This window comes from Piliocolobus tephrosceles, chromosome 9 (genome assembly GCF_002776525.5).
Source record: "Piliocolobus tephrosceles isolate RC106 chromosome 9, ASM277652v3, whole genome shotgun sequence".
In the NCBI taxonomy this organism is placed as follows: domain Eukaryota; kingdom Metazoa; phylum Chordata; class Mammalia; order Primates; family Cercopithecidae; genus Piliocolobus; species Piliocolobus tephrosceles.
The window spans coordinates 99082283-99100395 of NC_045442.1; the positions used below are offsets into that span (position 1 = coordinate 99082283).

At 41.2% G+C, this 18113-nt stretch overlaps 1 protein-coding gene across 2 annotated transcripts in view; it reads right to left on the bottom strand.

Annotated features, from left to right (window-relative positions):
- LOC111546657 (coiled-coil domain-containing protein 7) overlaps nt 1–4189 on the bottom strand; it is a 124706-nt gene extending 120517 nt beyond the window's left edge. Inside the window, exons 1-2 of one of the 2 annotated variants that reach the window (XM_023218145.3) lie at nt 3697–4189; nt 996–1325 (exon numbers count right to left, since the gene is read on the bottom strand). In XM_023218145.3, coding sequence (XP_023073913.2) covers nt 996–1274 — 279 coding nt within the window. In that variant the 5' untranslated portion in view covers nt 1275–1325; nt 3697–4189. The remainder of the gene's footprint in view (nt 1–995; nt 1326–3696) is intronic. The other variant, XM_023218144.3, reaches the window with a different exon arrangement.
- Nucleotides 4190–18113: the final 13924 nt, after the last annotated feature.

Genomic DNA, 18113 nt, shown 5'->3' on the forward strand with positions numbered 1-18113 from the left:
GTACAAGTTTGATGTCCTGTATCTTTTTTTTATATTTGTGCTCTTCCTCATTGTTCTCACTTGATATTTGGTACATTTACAATTCAATTCTGCATCGCGGTGAAAAAAAAAGAAACTCAGAAAAAGGAAAACTTTTCCCCACATCAAGAGCTAAAGATTTGGCTAGGCGCGCTGGCTCACACCTGTAATCCCAGCACTTTGGGAAGCTGAGGCGAGTAAATCACCTGAGGTCAAGAGTTTGTGACCAGCCTGACCAGTATGGTGAAACCCCATCTCTACTGAAAATACAAAAATTAGCCAGGCGTGGTGGCATGCTCCTGTAGTCCCAGCTACTCGGGAGGCTGAGACAGGAAAATTGCTTGAATCCGGGAGGCAGAAGTTGCAGTGAGTCAAGATCACGCCACAGCACTCCAGCCTGGGCAAAAGAGCGAGACTTCATCTCAAGAAACAAAAAAAGAGCTAAAGTTTCTGAAATGCAGAGTTTAACATAGTAGAAATGCAGGACTTAGGAAGTCCTGCTTGCAAGGTTGGCCTTAACCTGGCATCTGAGAACTTGGATATCAGGAGGGTTCTCCCCATTCACTGACAGAAGGAGCTCACTGTCCCTAACTGTTTGTATAATGTGGTTTATACTGAACCTCCTTTCCTTGTGAGAGTCTGAAATTTTCGTACATGCTAAGTACAGAGTGAATAGTAAACAACTCCCAATAAATCCCAGGGCACTAAGTTTCTAATGATTTTCCCCGGCAGACATTTCATATGTGTTGTCACAATTCATTGCTAAAGAGATTAAGCACGTCCTGGGTGACTCTAAGGGGAAAAGACTCTTGCAAGCTTAGATCTGATTTTCTCCTAATTTCACCTCATGTGCCTACTGTAATAAATCTTAACCATCAGTATGACTATATGTGGAGTCATGTGAGTCCTCCTAGAATATCACCAAACCTGGGGTGATCATGGGGTCCCTGCAACACAGAAACTAACAAGCTTCTTACCATCTTCAGATGTTTGATAATTTTTCCGATCATTTCATCTTCTGGTAGTAAGTTCTTTGTCTTACTCGATGGAATGGGCAAAGCATACCGTACAATGGATTCTCCTGTTGGTGGAGATCTTAGAACCATTGGTTCAATTTTATCATGAATTAATTTTGCATTATGTTTTTCCTTCAGTTTAGGTGATAATGGTAAATTATGTAGTCCTTTTTTGGTAGTTAATGCTGGAACAGTTGCTGATTTGTTACTGGTGGTCAACAGATGCTTTACTGGTTTCATTTTGTTACTGACTTGGCTTCCAAATTATAGATGAAAAAAATTTATTCCTCCCTGTGAAAAAAAATTAAAAGAGATTCAGAGAAAACACCAGGTTCTAATTAAATTCACATACTACATTTCTCCTTTTCTGATGCTTTAGCAATTTGCTCAGAGTACATTAAGCAACTTCTGGAAGCTACAATTACACTTCGGGCTTTTTTGAGTCACAGTTACTCAAACAAAACAAACAAAAATAGAATGCAGTTATCACAATATCTAATGTATATCAAGAAGTTATTTAAACCTAAGTATAATAACAATAACAGTAAAAGCTCCATCATTTTTAATCTAAGGTATGCCCTTTATGTACATCATTATTCCATTTTACATGGGAGTAAACTGAGCTCAGACAAGTTAAGTGACTAACCAAGAGTTACACAGCTAATAAGTGTTAAATTTTTCAGAATTACAACATAGGTCAAGTTGGCTACAAATCTTGCTTCTTTTCTATACCCTTTGCTCTCCATATGGAAAATGTTGGGTTATTTTACCTATAGGACTTATAGCATTTCCTGTAAGTAAGGGGGGTTGTAGATGAAAACATTTCAGATTTCAAATGATAAAAGGATTATCAATTGCTATGAAGATGGTGAATCCTAAAATCAACTCTGAAAAAATGAAAAATAGAAAGGAAAATATTCCTAACAACAAAAAACAACAAGAACAAAAAAATTTTTAACTGTAAGAAACCCCTAAACAAAGGCTAATTTGTTTATGGGGCATTTAGGATAGGAATATAGGGACTGAAGAAGCCAGAAGCAACAATGAGAGAATACATTCAGGAAAAAAAAATTACATTTTCTTCCTACCTTTCTCCCATATTTGAGCTAATATATGTTCTTAATATACATCTTTATTCCCACAGGAGCAGTAGTCTTGGCCCAAGGTATCATTAGGGTAATATTAAGGCAGCATCAAAGCTATGCTAAGAATGTATAAACTAGATAGGTCTTGGGCTTTTATTCCTCTATTTTTCTCTCCCCTCAAAGCTGACTAAGACTCAGGACAATGCCACCTCCCAGATAATTTAAAAGTATAAGCCTAACCATGGAAATTGTCAAGTACAGTGGCAAAATTTTTTTTGAGACAGAGTTTCGCTCTTGTCACCCAGGCTGGAGTACAATGGCGCAATCTTGGCTCACTGCAACCTTCGCCTCCCGGGTTCAAGCGATTCTCCTGCCTCAGCCTCCTGAGTAGCTGGGATTACAGGTACCCGCGGCCACGCCCAGCTAATTTTTGTATTTTTAGTAGTGACAGGGTTTCACCACATTGGCCAAGCTGGTCTCGCACTCCTGACCTCAGGTTATCCGCCCACCTCGGCCTCCCAAAGGGCTGGGATTACACGCCTGAGCCACTGTGACTGCCCCCTTTCACATTATTCTCATACCGATTGTGACATGATGCTTTAAGTAAAAACTAATGTTACAAGCAAAATGATGCAGAAACCAAGATGAAATTTACAAAATTGAAAAGCCTCAAAAGAATTCTGAATAAATTACATTGCCAAAGAAACTCCATCAAAACCATCAGGTCCAAGCAAACATCAAACATTCCACCAAAACCATCAGGACCAGCAAACAGGATGTAAGAAGAGTGGCCAATGAGCCAATAAGTAAAACCAAAAGGGTATATATACGTAGAAAGCAAGGAAAATAAAATGTCACCAAGGACGGAGCGATGAACTATATGTCAAATGCTGAGTCAAGTAAAATGAAGACTAAGAGCTGACACTGGATTTGGCAACATGGAGGTAGGTCATTTGTAACCTGAAGAACGGCAACAATTTCAGTAGAATGATCGAGGTAAATATCTGACTTACCGTTCAAAAGACAGGAAGTAGGAACAAAGAATTGAATACAAGCACTGTAGAGAAATTTTACTACAAAAGGGAGGAAAGAAATAGAGTATTACTAGAAGAAAACATGGTCAAGAGGAAAGTTCGATGGAAAAAAGAACAAGTGTATATACGCTGTTATGGATTGCATTGTGTCCTCTCCCCCCAAAAAAGTGTGAAGGAGGGAGGGAGGGAGGGAGGGAGGGAAGGGAGGGAGGGAGGGAGGGAGGGAGGAAGGAAGGAAGGAAGGAAGGAAGGAAGGAAGGAAGGCAGGCAGGCCGGCCACGCTCACTTAGTGCCAAAAAAAAAAAGATCAAAAAGAACCTGACAAATGCTCCGATGAAGTTCACATAAATACAAAAACAGAGTCACACGCAGTGAATACTCGTATTAGCAAGCAAATATTTAAGGATTTTACATATTTAATTCATTTATCCCTCCTAACAATGCTAGGAAGTGGATGTCAGCATTACTTCGCCCAAGTGCATCCGTCCCTTTCCGCCACCACGACAAATGTTTTCTGGTTTCATCCTTCAAGGATTAATGTACATTCATTTCAAACACTTTAATGACAGTGTACAAAATCGAGGAGCGCGGCAAGGGTCTGCAGGGGGCGTAGGGAAAGGATGATTTGCCTTCGATCCCAGATCTTGCATAAAAAGCAGCACAACCGCCACGGAGGCAGCCAGGCAGCGGGAAAACTAAGTGCAAAGCCAGGACTCTCCCGAAACCCTCAGGTCCGGCTGAGGGAGCCGCTCGCGAGGCTCCCCGCCCTGTGTACCTGCTGAGACTGTGGGAAGTCGGGTGACTGGGCGGTTTGGCCTTGCCAAGGCTGGCTCTAAGATGAAAAACTATTTGCCTGAGGAAGATAGCAATTCCGAGCCTGCCAGACTTCCTTCGAGACAGAAGCCTGAAAACTCAGACTCCAGCCCCACCCTTTTACAAACTGACGTTTGTGCTGAAAGAAAAGGCCCGGCCTCTGCGCCCCCGGGCGGCAGCAAAGACCGCCGGGCGCCCGCTGCCGGCGCCGAATGGGGCCGTTGATGCCACGTCCCAGACGCCCGACGCCACGACGCCTTGGCGCCGCTGACGTCGCTGACGCTGCGGGCGTGAGCTGCGCGCCGAGAGCGGCAAGTGAGAGGCAGTTTGGCCGCTGTGGGGATCTGTCGGAAGGTTAATAATGTCCATGGGCATGTCGGCCTCTTCCTTCCTTATTCTTTCCCATGTGTAATTCCAGGACGCCCCCGGAGCGCAGATTCATCGAGGCATTTGGCCTAGAGGCCTGCGAAGGAGAAATAAAATACAGGCCTGGTAGGACCTTTAAGAACCTGGGCTTCACCTGCAAAACCAGAGCCCCAGTCCTTCATTCATCTGCTATCTCCTCAAGCTCTTTTCAGTGTATTGTGGAGTTCATTACCAGACTCTAAGCTCGCACGAAGTGTACATCAGCTTTGTGATCTTAAAAGCAAAACAAAGTCAAATGGACTAGGAATTAACTCGAAGCAGAGTTGTGACACTTAAGTGGTTTCTTGCCATCAGCTTCCACGCACTGCTTTAATATGCAATTTTACAAGGTAGAGTTTTTTTCGATAATTTGACCTCAAGAAATATATTAATTTTGTTTTTAAGTTGAACAAAGTAAAATGTTTTTAATATTTTAAAATATTAATTGGTTCTCACTTATTAGGTGGGAATTGAACAGTGAGAACACTTGGACACAGGAAGGGGAACATCACACACACCGGGGCCTGTTGTGGGATGGGGGGAGGGGGAGGGGGAGGGATAGCATTAGGAGATATACCTAATGTAAATGACGAGTTAATGGGTGCAGCCCACCAGCATGGCACATGTATACATATGTAACAAACCTTCACGTTGTGCACATGTACCCTAGAACTTAAAAGTACAAAAAAAAAGGAAAAGAAAAATATACATATAGACTGTGGTAGGGGGCGGCAGGGGAGATCAGTTTACTTGTTGAACTGGTTCATATGCATTTTCCAGGCAACAGAAAATCTAAATTTGAAAGGAAAAAGGTGAGGAAGGGGAAGCTTTAGTAGCATCATTCAAATGTGAGTATGTATTACTGCATAGTCCCTGAAATAGAAGGGGCTTACATTATGAAATACTGAAAGATCTAAGAGCTTTGAAACAAAGTTGAAAACACATTGCTCAGTGGTAAATAAAGCAATGTGGGGTTTCAACTGTGCTATCCAATGTGGGAGCCACAACCCCAGGTGGCTATTGAACACCTGAAACATCTTGGTCCAACTGGTATGTGCTATGAATGTAACATATACAGTGCACTTCAAAGGGTTGCTATGAAAATAAAAAAGAATGTAAATTATCTCAATAATTTGATATTGATTGCATTGAAATACTATTTTTAATATATCAGCTTATAAAATATATTACTAAAATATAAAATATTAATTGATAGAATTTAATTGTTAATAATGCCTGTGTGTAAATGAAAGGAATAGGAAAGATGGAACTAAAACTAAAAACCAGATTTAAAGGAGACCTTAGATTTGACATAATAGATTTCAACTATTTTCTAAAACTCTGAAAATTGATTATATCTAATTATTTCTAATTTTCAGTAAAATCTGAACGCCTCATCAGAGATTCCTGAAAATTTATCAGCTCCCAAGAGCTGGTGTAAGCTAGCTCCAGCACACCACTGGGAGTTATCACTGGGGTTGCCTGGAAAACAAGACATCTTCTGGAGTGCCAGAAATGTTCTGTCTTCTGCTCTTTCTGGGAGTGCCAGAAATGTTCTGTCTTCTGCTCTTTCTGGGAGTGTTCAAAAATTCATGAAGGCAGGCGGGCACAGTGGCTCACACGTGTAATCCCAGTACTTTGGGAGGCTGAGGTGGTGCATCACTTGAGGTCAGGAGTTCAAGACTAGCCTGGCCAACATGGTGAAACCCCATCTTTACTAAAAATACAAAAATTAGCCAGGCATGATGGCGGGTGCCTGTAATCCCAGCTATTTGGGAGGCTGAGGCAGGAGAATCACTTGAACCCACGAGGTGGAGGTTGCAGTGAGCCGAGATTGTGCCATTGTGCTCCAGCCGGGGCAACAGAGCGAGACTCCATCTAGAAAAGAAAAAAAATAATGAAGGCATATGCTTATTTGTGCACTTTTCAGTATGTGTGTTTTATGTCAGTAATAAAGAAAATGTACATATAAATGATCAGATTTATTAAGCTTTTCACCAACAATTTTTTAAAGTTGGCAATAAAATTAAGAAAGTAGTTTAGAAAGAATTGAATTGCTAAAATCAAAATCTCCCAAAACCATTGTAAATGAAAGGGATAGGAAAGATAGAACTAAAAATCAGGAGAAATAAAAGAAGACCGTAGATTTGACACAGCCAATTTCAGTTATTTTCTAGAACCCTGAAAATGAATTATATGTAGTCATTTCTTATTTTGTTGGTAAAATCTTAATGGTCAAGTTGTCAAGTTAGCATACATTAGCAAAACTCTCAGCATGAGTCTAGCCAAAAGTTCACCATTCATATCTGTAGCCTTAATAGTCAGCACAGCTAAGAACCACAGAAAAGTTATCAGTGCTGACAATGTAAAGCAGTTTAAAAAGTTAATAAATTTAAGCATGTAATATCAAATTTTGCAGCGGTTTGAGTCTGTGACATGAATTGATTATTCTTTGAAAACAAGCAATACTTATGAATAGAGAGGAACTTTTTCATCTGATGAAGGACATCTGTGAACTATCTCCAGCTAGCATCATTTTTAAGAGTGAAAAATTGATTTTTCCTTAAGATTGGAAGGAGGCAAGGATATTTGCTCTCAGTATGTCTATTCAGTATTATACTGGAGTGCAATAAGGCAAGAAAAAGAAATAAAGGCATAATGATTTCAATGAAAGAAATAAAGCTATATTTCCAGACAACAATACAATTTCCAGACATCTGCAGTGAAAACTATATAACATTACTGAGAAAAATTAAAGAAGATCCAAATAAATGGAGATTATATACCATATTAATGGATTAGAAGACCCAATATTGCTAAAATGTCAACTTTTTAAGTCTATGTCTATCAATATTTATCTATGGATTAGATGCATCTATGATCAAAATCCAAGCAGATTATTTTCTAGAAATCAGGAAAATAATTTTGCAATTTATATGGAAATGAAAAAGGCTAGAACTAAAACAATCTTGAAAAAAATGAGCAAATATTTAAATGACATATACTAGAGGAGTTATAAAGTTATAGTAAGATAGTATATTACACGAAGATAGACAAAAATGGAACAAATAGAGGGTTAAGAAATATATCCACATATGTAAAGTCAATTGATTTTAAACAGTACCAGTGTACTTCAATGGGGAAAGAAAAATCTTTCCAACAATGAAAATGAAAACTGATATCATTGAGAGAAAAAAAAAATTGTCCATGACCCCTGCCTCATGCCACACCTGAAAGTTAATTTAAATTAAATCATAGACTTTGTGCCATGGACACACATCATACATATTATCCTTCAAGGGATAATGTGAAGGTTTCTGCTTTCAGCCAAGATGGAGTAACAGCAACTGGGTTTATGTGAAGGGTTCTCCTTCCAGCCAAGATGTAGTAACAGCAACTGGGTTTAACCTCCTGTCTGGAACAAGTAAAGAATCAGACAAAATATATGAAACAATGAATTTTGATACCTTGGTTATCAGATAATGAATGATAATGACCCCTGCATAACAGGAAACACACAAGATGATCCCTGTGATTTCCTAAGCTTACTGCCTGAAGACAGGTGGTTCCAAGTCATGATACAAAGAACAGAAAACCCAGGCAGCTTCTAGCGGTCTCTGAGTTGAGGGAAGGAGGTGTCCAGGAAGGCCAAGGAAGCTAGAGTTCAAAGAGGGGAATCCTGCAGAAGAAATTAAAGAACAAAGAGAGCTCCATAAATCTTTAGGGGACCCCTTTAGTCTTCAACTGGGTAATGATCACTGTATACATGTATGAAAACTATCCAAGGCCAGGGAAAAGGACCACCTGGAAGCATGATAGGATATGATACTCAGTGCCCACAAAGAGCTCAGAATATTTCATGTTACCACCAGCTAGAGTCAAAAGTTTTATAATTTAAGAGGCAGTGAGTAAAGTGCTCAAAAGGTTTTGCCTCAGGAGGGGTTCAAAAACAGTCTTACACTAAACACTCCTCTGGACCTGTCAAACAAAGCTTAAAAGTAAGACCTGAAAGGATTGAATGTTTCCAGTAACTTAGTTGAGAGCCAAAACACAATTCAAGAATATTTATAGGCATACAAAACCTTCCAGCACTCAATAAGGTAAAAAGTTACAATGATAACTACAAAAAAATTGCTGAGAGAAAATAAAAAGACCTAAATAAATGAAGATACACTGTGTTCGTGAATCAGAAGATTTAATAATGTTAGGATGTCAGTTCTCCCCAAATTGATCTATAAATCCAATGCAATTCCATTGAAAATACCATCAGGCTTTTGTGAAGCAATTTGCAACCTGACACTAAAATTCATTTGGAAATAGAAAGGATCTGCAATAGCCAGAATGACTTTTAAAAAGAAAAACAAAATTGGAGGTAGACATTACAAGAAGTATAGTCAGGGAGAATTGAGTGCCCTGGAAATAAAGTCTTGTTTGCATTTCCTGGGTAAACCCTTTCCCCCTACCTCCACCAAAATGGCACTCATAGTACTCATGAGGCACAGGTTGACCATGCCTCCAACATGGCCTCCCATCACTGATACACCTTAGGATTCCTAGTTCAGTTTGAATAATTGAGAGTCCTTGCTTTTGTAGGTACCACATAGTAGAAGTCAGTCCAATCTTTCCTGTCCTGTTTCATCCATCACCACAAAATACCTAAGTGACAGCTATGGGACTGTCTACAGGCAATGCCTACAAGCTGTTGACAAGTTTTTGCATGGGAAATGAAGAAGCTGAGGCCATTCACTGCTGTTTCTGATAGACTTCTCAGAAAGAATAAGAGAATAGTAATCAAATTGTGGTCAAAGCCATCTGACAGAGGATAACAGACCCAGGAATCAGTTAAATTCAAGGACTTGAAACGGTTTGCAAAAGCTGCACCAGGGCATTTTCCTTTGTGAGGGAAAGCTCCAGGATCAGTTCTAAAAGACAAAAGAATATTAATACTAATGTCCCTTTATCCCCCAGTGCCTTTCCAAGTACGTAGGTCTCAGTGTCTCTCTCTCTCTCTCTCAACACTGCCACAAAATTAATGTGTCCCATTCTAGTAACTATAACCTCTTTCCAATCATGCTTCTAATCTCACCTAAACTTTTCATCTGGAAGAGTCAGTCAAAAGCAAGAGGGACAAGGGAATTTTTATAAAGCATATAAAAACCCATTTGTCCCTCACTTCTGGCTTTTATGGGTAAGTGTCAGGGGACTGGGTGGAGAATATCAACCCAAAGCAGAATAGTACGAGCCTGAATACTAGATATTGCTTCATCTCTGGTTTCCTGTGGCAGGTTCTCTGTCTCAGGAATCTCTTACTAAGAGGGCCAAATACACTTACAGCAGCCAGAGCCTACTCCAAGAAAACTCATACTGTCATCTTCAAAAAGATCTAATATTGACCTGATAGAATTCAGGAGGAGTTAAGCTGTAAGAGGAAGACACTGCTATTGCCATACCTCCTTAACAAACATTGTGTGCCTCTCCCTCATCTCCCAAGCTAACAAGCCAAAGTTCTTATGATTTGCATGATTTCTATTCATGGCAGTCACAAATTCTCTCCTTTTGCATTTAGAGATGTGTATCTCTGTAACTATTTTCTGAAAAGGATCAGAACCTTACTCTTAACCCAGAATGGATCTTAGTTCTCATTGTTACAATGGGATGGGAGTGACACTGACCATCAGATTCACCCTCCTACCCCCACCTCCATGAACCTATTTTCCAGTACTCAGCCTGCAACCATCTCCCTAGTTCCTCCTTGGTCGCAGAGAATGAAAGAGGGGAGGATCGCTTATTGCTTGATTGACTAGACAGTTTGAATAATGTGGCTGCTACTAAATCCTACAGGCTTCCCTCAAATTATAACTGAACTGTGGGAATGCTCTTGTCTTTCTTATTCCAGAAAGCCATGTCTTGTCAGTATTCCATCTTTATCACCAAAACTGGTAATAATAATAAGAGTCTGTAATTTTACCTTGCTAGAAAACAAGTTAGCATGCCACAGATTCATAGACACTGGCAGGAGATATGAGATTCCTGGGCTAGGGATAAAGAACAATTTGTTAATCAGAGCAATAGCCATAGTCAGAATAACAACATTTGTGCTAGTTCTTCAAGCCCTGATTCCCATAGAGCACACTCAGTGAGTTGCATTACCCAAGAGCAACCCTATTTAGGAAACCCCAATATTTTCTAAAACCATTGCTAGAAAACCTTTTCAACCTTTTTCCAGTGGAAGACATTGTCTTTATTATCATGAACAGCCAACAAACCTGCCTTCTTCCCCAGAGGGAGACACTTTATTTTCCAAAGCTGTTTTCTATGCGGACTTTCTTGAAAAGACAGTCTAGAAAAAAGCTACGAATTCAATTGCTCAGAAGATGTGCAAAAACATAAGATCTATGGAGAATTATCTCCCAACACCTCCATAAATATATTCACACATAGACCTAACTGTAAAACCTAAATCTGTAAAGGTTCTAGAACAAAATATAGGAGTAACTTGAGTTACCTTAACAACCAACAAGGTCGGGGTAGTCCAGAAAGCTTGACCCACAGGGACAGGGACAGGACTTTGGTGAGTCAAGCAGGGCATCTCCTATGAAAAATGTAAGCACTCACTGTTAGGTGCGGAGCCTGCACTTGCACAACCTGAAAGCGAGCACCTCCTTAAATTTTTTATTTTCCTACTTGGGCTTGCCGTAATCTCCACACTGCCTCCTTCTTTTCCTTCACTGACACAAAATCACAGAGAATGGCAGCATGTTTTGCTCAAAGCAGCAGTACAGCTTACTTACATCACAACCTGAACCTGCTATGTTTTCTGTCCTAAGCCCCACTCAAACGCAGCAGCATTCCATGTGACGTTTTATCTGCTGGATTAGCATTTGGAGGTATGGAATATATGCTTCCACAACCCAAACAGACCCATGACATTGCACTTCCTTCTTTGTAGTAGGACATGGATTCTTACTAGGAATAATATCACCCCCAAGGGGGCAAAAATTGGTATTTAATGGTTTATGTGGTCTTGTAGTCTTCCAAAGGCCACACTACCTAAACAAATATACAGTACATCTGTGCTATCAATATTCCATGATGGAGAGGCAATTAGGGGTAAAATGTTCAAAAAGCTTCCTTACCAGGGCATTAATAACAAAAAGGTTGAGAAACACTGTAGCAGGAGAAGATGCAACAACAACCAAAAAAGACATTTTTTAAAGAGGATGTCTCTGCATGCCTTTGATCATCAGATCTCTGAAGTATTTACTGAATTGTGAGTCCCAGAATCTTAGAAGAGTTTACTTTCCACCCTCTAGAATGTATTTGTCAAAAAGTGCCCATTATGGGCCGGGCACGTGGCTCATGCCTGTAACCCCAGCACTTTGGGAGGCCGAGGCGGGTGGATCGTGAGGTCAGGAGATTGAGACCATCCTGGCTAACAGGGTGAAACCCCATCTCTACTGAAAATACAAAAAAAAATTAGCCAGGCATGGTGGCGAGCACCTGTAGTCCCAGCTACCCGGGAGGCTGAGGCAGGAGAATGGCGTGAACCTGGGAGGCAGAGCTTGCAGTGAGCCAAGATGGCATCACTGCACTCCAGCCTCGGCAACAGAGCAAGACTCTGTGTCAAAAAAAAAAAAAAAAGTGCCCATTATGAACTTGGTTCTGTCAGATCTATCAAGTCATAAAGGTGAGTGAACAAAGCATCAGTTCATCATAAGATGTAAGAAGCGCATCTGGGATTAAACCTGAACAGGAGTAGAAGGTAGGAATAATCTACATGAGGAAGTAGCCTGTACCTCCATGTCACCCACCACAGCTGCACCAGGGCCCCTCCCCTCAGCTCACATCTCTGACTTTACAGGAGTCCTGTACTACTAGTTGAAGGAAGGAGAAAATTAAGAGGTTGGTTTCCAGATAGGCTGTCTAGATATAACAGAGCAAGACAAAAATAGATGGTAGCTGCATTATAGTCACAATGGGGGACAGTCTTGAACAAGTGTTGAGAGAAATTTTCCCTGAGAAGCTGTGAGCAATGTCTCTGGTCACCCACTTTGTGTGAAAGAAGTGGCTCAAGATGAGACTTATATATGGACTATATATGGACTCGTGGGTGGTGGCAAGTGACTTGTCCTGCTAATCAAGGGCTTAGAAGGAAATGGACTGAAAGGTCAGAGACAAGGAGATCTTAGTTAGAGGCATGTGGTGCCTATGGCTAAACATATGAAATTTTTCATATCATAAGTTATTTCCTATCAGATGGCATCAACCACAGAAGCAGCACAGAACAACTTTATGGACAAAATAATTCAGCCAGCTAATGTTAGCCAACCTTTGTCTTCAGCCGCCCCAGACCACATAGCCACATGAAAGAAGTGGTCATAGTAACAGAGATAGAGGCTACACATGAAACCAAAAGCATGTACTCCCTCTTACCAAGGTCAGTCTAGCTACTGTTGCCTCTGAATGTCCTCCATGGCAGCAGCAGAAACCAGTATTCTTGTATGACACTATTCCTTCAAGAGACCACTTAGCCATTTGATGGCAGGTTGACTATGTTGAGTCCCTTCCATTCTGGAAGAGCCAGTGAAATACACAGATCTGGAAACCAAACGATGCAAGCAGGATATATTCCAGCTAGCATCACTCCCAATAACCACTAACGAGCTTTATGCATCTCTTCCTACAATCCTGGACTTCAAAACCTTATACATTTTGATTCCCAAAAGAGGCATAAGAAGCCTCCTGCTGAACTACAAGCTACAGCTGCCACATGGGCACTCTGAACTTTTCATTTCCAGGAACCACAAGGTTGTAAGAAGGAGTCACAGTCTTGATAGTCTAGGTGACACTGACAAGCAGGATGAGGTAGAGGTAATGTTAGACAATGGTGGTGGAGAGGAATATGTGTGAAATTCAGGTGATCCACTTGAGTGCTTCTTGATACTTCCTTGCCCAATGTGACTGTGAATGAGCAAGTGCAGCAAACCTGGCCTGAAGTTGACAAGAGCTATAGAGGAGCTGCACTCCAAATGTGTAAGGACAAATACATGTAAAGCAAAGAGGGGACTGTAGCAGACACGAAAACATGCCACTTACAACTCCCTTCAAGAAGGAACCTGCAGCAAAGAATATAGACCAGTGAAAACCAGCTATGGATGTCTTCAGGATTTGTCTTAATAAATAACTTTAGAGCTGAGGCCACTTGCCTCCTGGGCATCCTCCAGCTGATGACTCAGCATGCAATGATGTAAATATTTGCTGTTTCTGGCCAGTGTGAGACTCCTCTGTGGACAATATTTGTTTTTGAGATCACTGGGCTTTCTGACACATTCCCAGAGCTACCCCCATGGCCTGATGCTCTTTCTATATAATCCTCTTTCTTTTCCCCTCTTTTTTCACAGGTATCAGACCGGCATCACAGTCTGAAAGCTTTCTCTGCCACTCCTACTCTCTTTCCTTTAACTTTCACAATTATAAATCTCCTTCACTTAGAACTCCATTTGGCATATGCATCCTGGAGGACCCAAATCAACACAGACCTAGCCATAAAAACACAAAACATAAAGCTATGAAAGCAAAAAACGTGAAGAAAACATAGGTGAATATATTAATTACCTTGGCATAGGCAACTTTTTTTTGACAAGACACAAATTACTAACCATTTGAAAATTGATAAACTGGATTGCTTTCAAATTTTTAAAAATGTGCATCAACAGATGAATAAGTAAACTATGGTATATTATTACAATGGAATACTGTCCAACAATAAAAAGGAATGAACTTTTGATACACAGAACCATTTGGATGAAACTCAAAGGCATTACACTGAGTGAATGGACCCAGTCTCAAAAGGTTACATACTATATGATTCCATTGACATGACTTTCTCAAAAAGACAAAACTGTGGTAATGAAGAATTAATCAGTATTTTCCAGGGATTGGAGGTGAGAGAGGGGGTAACTATAAAAGAATAGAATAAGGAAGTTTGGGGGGATAGAATGAGGAAGTTTGGGGGGGGATACGTGTTCTGTATCCAGATTCACGTTGGTTATACTTCATGCATGTGTTAAAATTCATATAACTGTGCAGGAAAAAGTCCATTTTACTGCATGTTAATTTTTAAATTAAAAATACAAAAAATCTCCACATATTCATACTCTGCTTAAAATTATTCAGTGGATGAATGCTTGGGACTCATTTGCTGAGGCATATAGTAGGTGTATATTTGACCTTTTGTTAAAGCTGCCAGGCTGTTGTCTAGGGTGTTTGTTCTATACAGGTATAGCTCATTTATTGCACTTTGAAGATACTGCACTTTTTTACAAGTGGAGGGTTTGTGGCAAGCTTGCATCAAGCAAGTTAATCAGCACCATTTTCCCAACAGCATGTGCACACTTCATGTCTGTGTCACATTTTGGCAACTCTTACAATATTTGAGACTTGTTCATTATTATTATATCTGTTATGGTGCCCTGTGATCATTGATCTTTGATATTACTATTGTAATTGTTTTGGGGCACTGCAAACCACACCCATGTAAGACAGTGAAGTTAATTGATCAATGTTCTGTGTTCCGACTGCTTCACCAACTGGCCATTACTCCATTTCTCTCCGTCCCCTCAGGCCTTCCTATTCCCTGAGACACAACAATATTGAAATAGGGCCAATTAATAACCCTACAATGGTCTGTAATTGTGCAAGTGGAAGAAAGAGTCATGTGCCTCTCACTTTAAATCAAAAGCTAGAAATGATTAAGCTGAGTGAGAAAGGCATGTTTAAAACTGAAATAGCTGAAAGTAAGGCCTCTTGCACCAAACAGCCAAGTTGTTATAGCAAAGGAAAAATTATTGAAGGAAATTAAGTGCTACTCTAGTAAACACAATTGATAAGAAAGCAAAACAGCCTTATTGCTGGTATGGAGAAAATTTGAGTCATCTGAGTAGAAGATCAAACCAGCCACAACATTCCTTTAAGCAAAAGCCTAATCCAGAGGGCCCTAACTCTCTTCAATTCTATGAAGAAGCCATCCCTATAACATAAAAGTTCAAGAAGGAAGTGTTGATGTAGAAGCTATAGCAAGTTATCTAAAAGATCTACATAAGAACTGATGAAAGCAATTACATTAAACAGAGGCTTTTCTTTTCTTTATCTTGTTTTTTTTTTTTTTTTTTTTTTCTGAGACAAGGGCTTTCTCTTTCATCCAGGTTGGAGTAAAGTGGTGTGATCATAGTATAATGCAGGCTTGAACTCCCAGACTCAAGTGACCCCACTGCCTCAGCCTCACAAGTAGCTGGGACTACAGGTACATGCCACTGTGACTGGCGAATTTTTTTTTTTTAATAGAGACAAGGTCTCACTATGTTGCCCAGGCTGGTCTCAAACTCCTAGGCTCATGCAATCCTCCAGCCTCAGCCTCCCAAAGTGCAACTAATACAGGTGTGAGCCACCATGCTCAGCCAACAATAGCTTTCCAATATAAACTAAACAGTCTTCTATTGAAAGAAAATGCCATCTGGGACTTTCATAGCTAGAGAGTGGAAGTCAATGCCTAGCTTCAAAGACTCAAAGCACAGACAGACTCGTCTGTTAGGGGCTCATCCAGCTGGTACTTAAAGTTAAAGCCAATGCTCATGTACCGTTCTAAAAATGTTAGGAGACTTAAGAATTATTCTGGGGGCGGAGCAAGATGGCCGAATAGGAACAGCTCCAGTCTCCATCTCCCAGCGCGAGCGACACAGAAGACTGGTGATTTCTGCATTTTCAACTGAGGTACTGGGGTCATCTCACTCGGGAGTGCCAGACAATCTGTGCGGGTCAGCTGCTGCAGCCTGACCAGGGAGAGCTGAAGCAGGGCGAGGCATCGCCTCACCTGGGAAGCGCGAGGGGGAAGGGAGTCCCTTTTCCTAGCCAGGGGAACTGAGACACACAACACCTGGAAAATCGGGTAACTCCCACCCCAATACTGCGCTGTAACACCGGCACACCGGAGATTATATCCCACACCTGGCCGAGAGGGTCCCACGCCCACAGAGCCTCCCTCCTTGCTAACACAGCAGTCTGTGGCAATCTAACCACAAGGCAGCAGCGAGGCTGGGGGAGGGGCGCCGCCATCGCTGAGGCTTAAGTAGGTAAATAAAGCCGCTGGGAAGCTCGAACTGGGTGGAGCTCACAGCAGCTCAAGGAAACCTGCCTGTCTCTGTAGACTGCGCCTCTGGGGACAGGGCTCAGCTAAAGGAGCAGAAGCCTGTGCAAACGCAAACGACTCTGTCTGACAGCTTTGAAGAGAGCAGTGGATCTCCCAACACAGAGGTTGAGATCTGAGAAGGGGCAGTCTGCCTGCTCAAGTGGGTCACTGACCCCTGAGTAGCCTAACTGGGAGACATCCCCCACTAGGGGCAGTCTGACACCCCACACCTCACAGGGTGGAGTAAACCCCTGAGAGGAAGCTTCCAAAGCAAGAATCAGACAGGTGCACTCGCTGTTCAGCAATATTCTGTCTTCTGCAACCTCTGCTGCTGATACCCAGGCAAACAGGGTCTGGAGTGGACCTCAAGCAATCTCCAACAGACCTATAGCTAGCTGAGGGTCCTGACTGTCAGAAGGAAAACTATCAAACAGGAAGGTCACCTATACCAAAACCCCATCAGTACGTCACCATCATCAAAGACCAGAGACAGATAAAACCACAAAGATGGGGAAAAAGCAGGGCAGAAAAGCTGGAAATTCAAAAAATAAGAGCGCATCTCCTCCTGCAAAGGAGCACAGCCCATCGCCAGCAATGGATCAAAGCTGGTCAGAGAATGATTTTGATTAGATGAGAGAAGAAGGCTTCAGTCCATCAAACCTCTCAGAGCTAAAGGAGGAATTATGTACCCAGCGCAAAGAAACTAAAAATCTTGAAAAAAGAGTGGAAGAATTGACAGCTAGACTAATTAATGCAGAGAAGGTCATAAACGAAATGACAGAGATGAAAACCATGACACGAGAAATACGTGACAAATGCACAAGCTTCAGTAACCGACTCGATCAACTGGAAGAAAGAGTATCACGATGGAGGATCAAATGAATGAAATGAAGCGAGAAGAGAAACCAAAAGAAAAAAGAAGAAAAAGAAATGAACAAAGCCTGCAAGAAGTATGGGATTATGGAAAAAGACCAAATCTACGTCTGATTGGGGTCCTGAAAGTGAGGGGGAAAATGGAACCAAATTGGAAAACATTCTACAGGATATCATCCAGGAGAACTTCCCCAACCTAGCAGGGCAGACCAACATTCAAATTCAGGAAATACAGAGAACGCCACAAAGATACTCCTCCAGAAGAGCAACTCCAAGACACATAATTGCCAGATTCACCAAAGTTGAAATGAAGGAAAAAATCTTAAGGGCAGCCAGAGAGAAAGGTCGGGTTACCCACAAAGGGAAGCCCATCAGACTGACAGCAGATCTCTCGGCAGAAACTCTACAAGCCAGAAGAGAGTGGGGGCCAATATTCAATGTTCTCAAAGCAAAGAATTTTAAACCCAGAATTTCATATCCAGCCAAACTAAGTTTCATAAGTGAAGGAGAAATAAAATTCTTTACAGATAAGCAAATGCTTAGAGATTTTGTCACCACCAGGCCTGCCTTACAAGAGACCCTGAAGGAAGCCCTAAACATGGAAAGGAACAACCGGTACCAGCCATTGCAAAAACATGCCAAAATGTAAAGACCATCGAGGCTAGGAAGAAACTGCATCAACTAA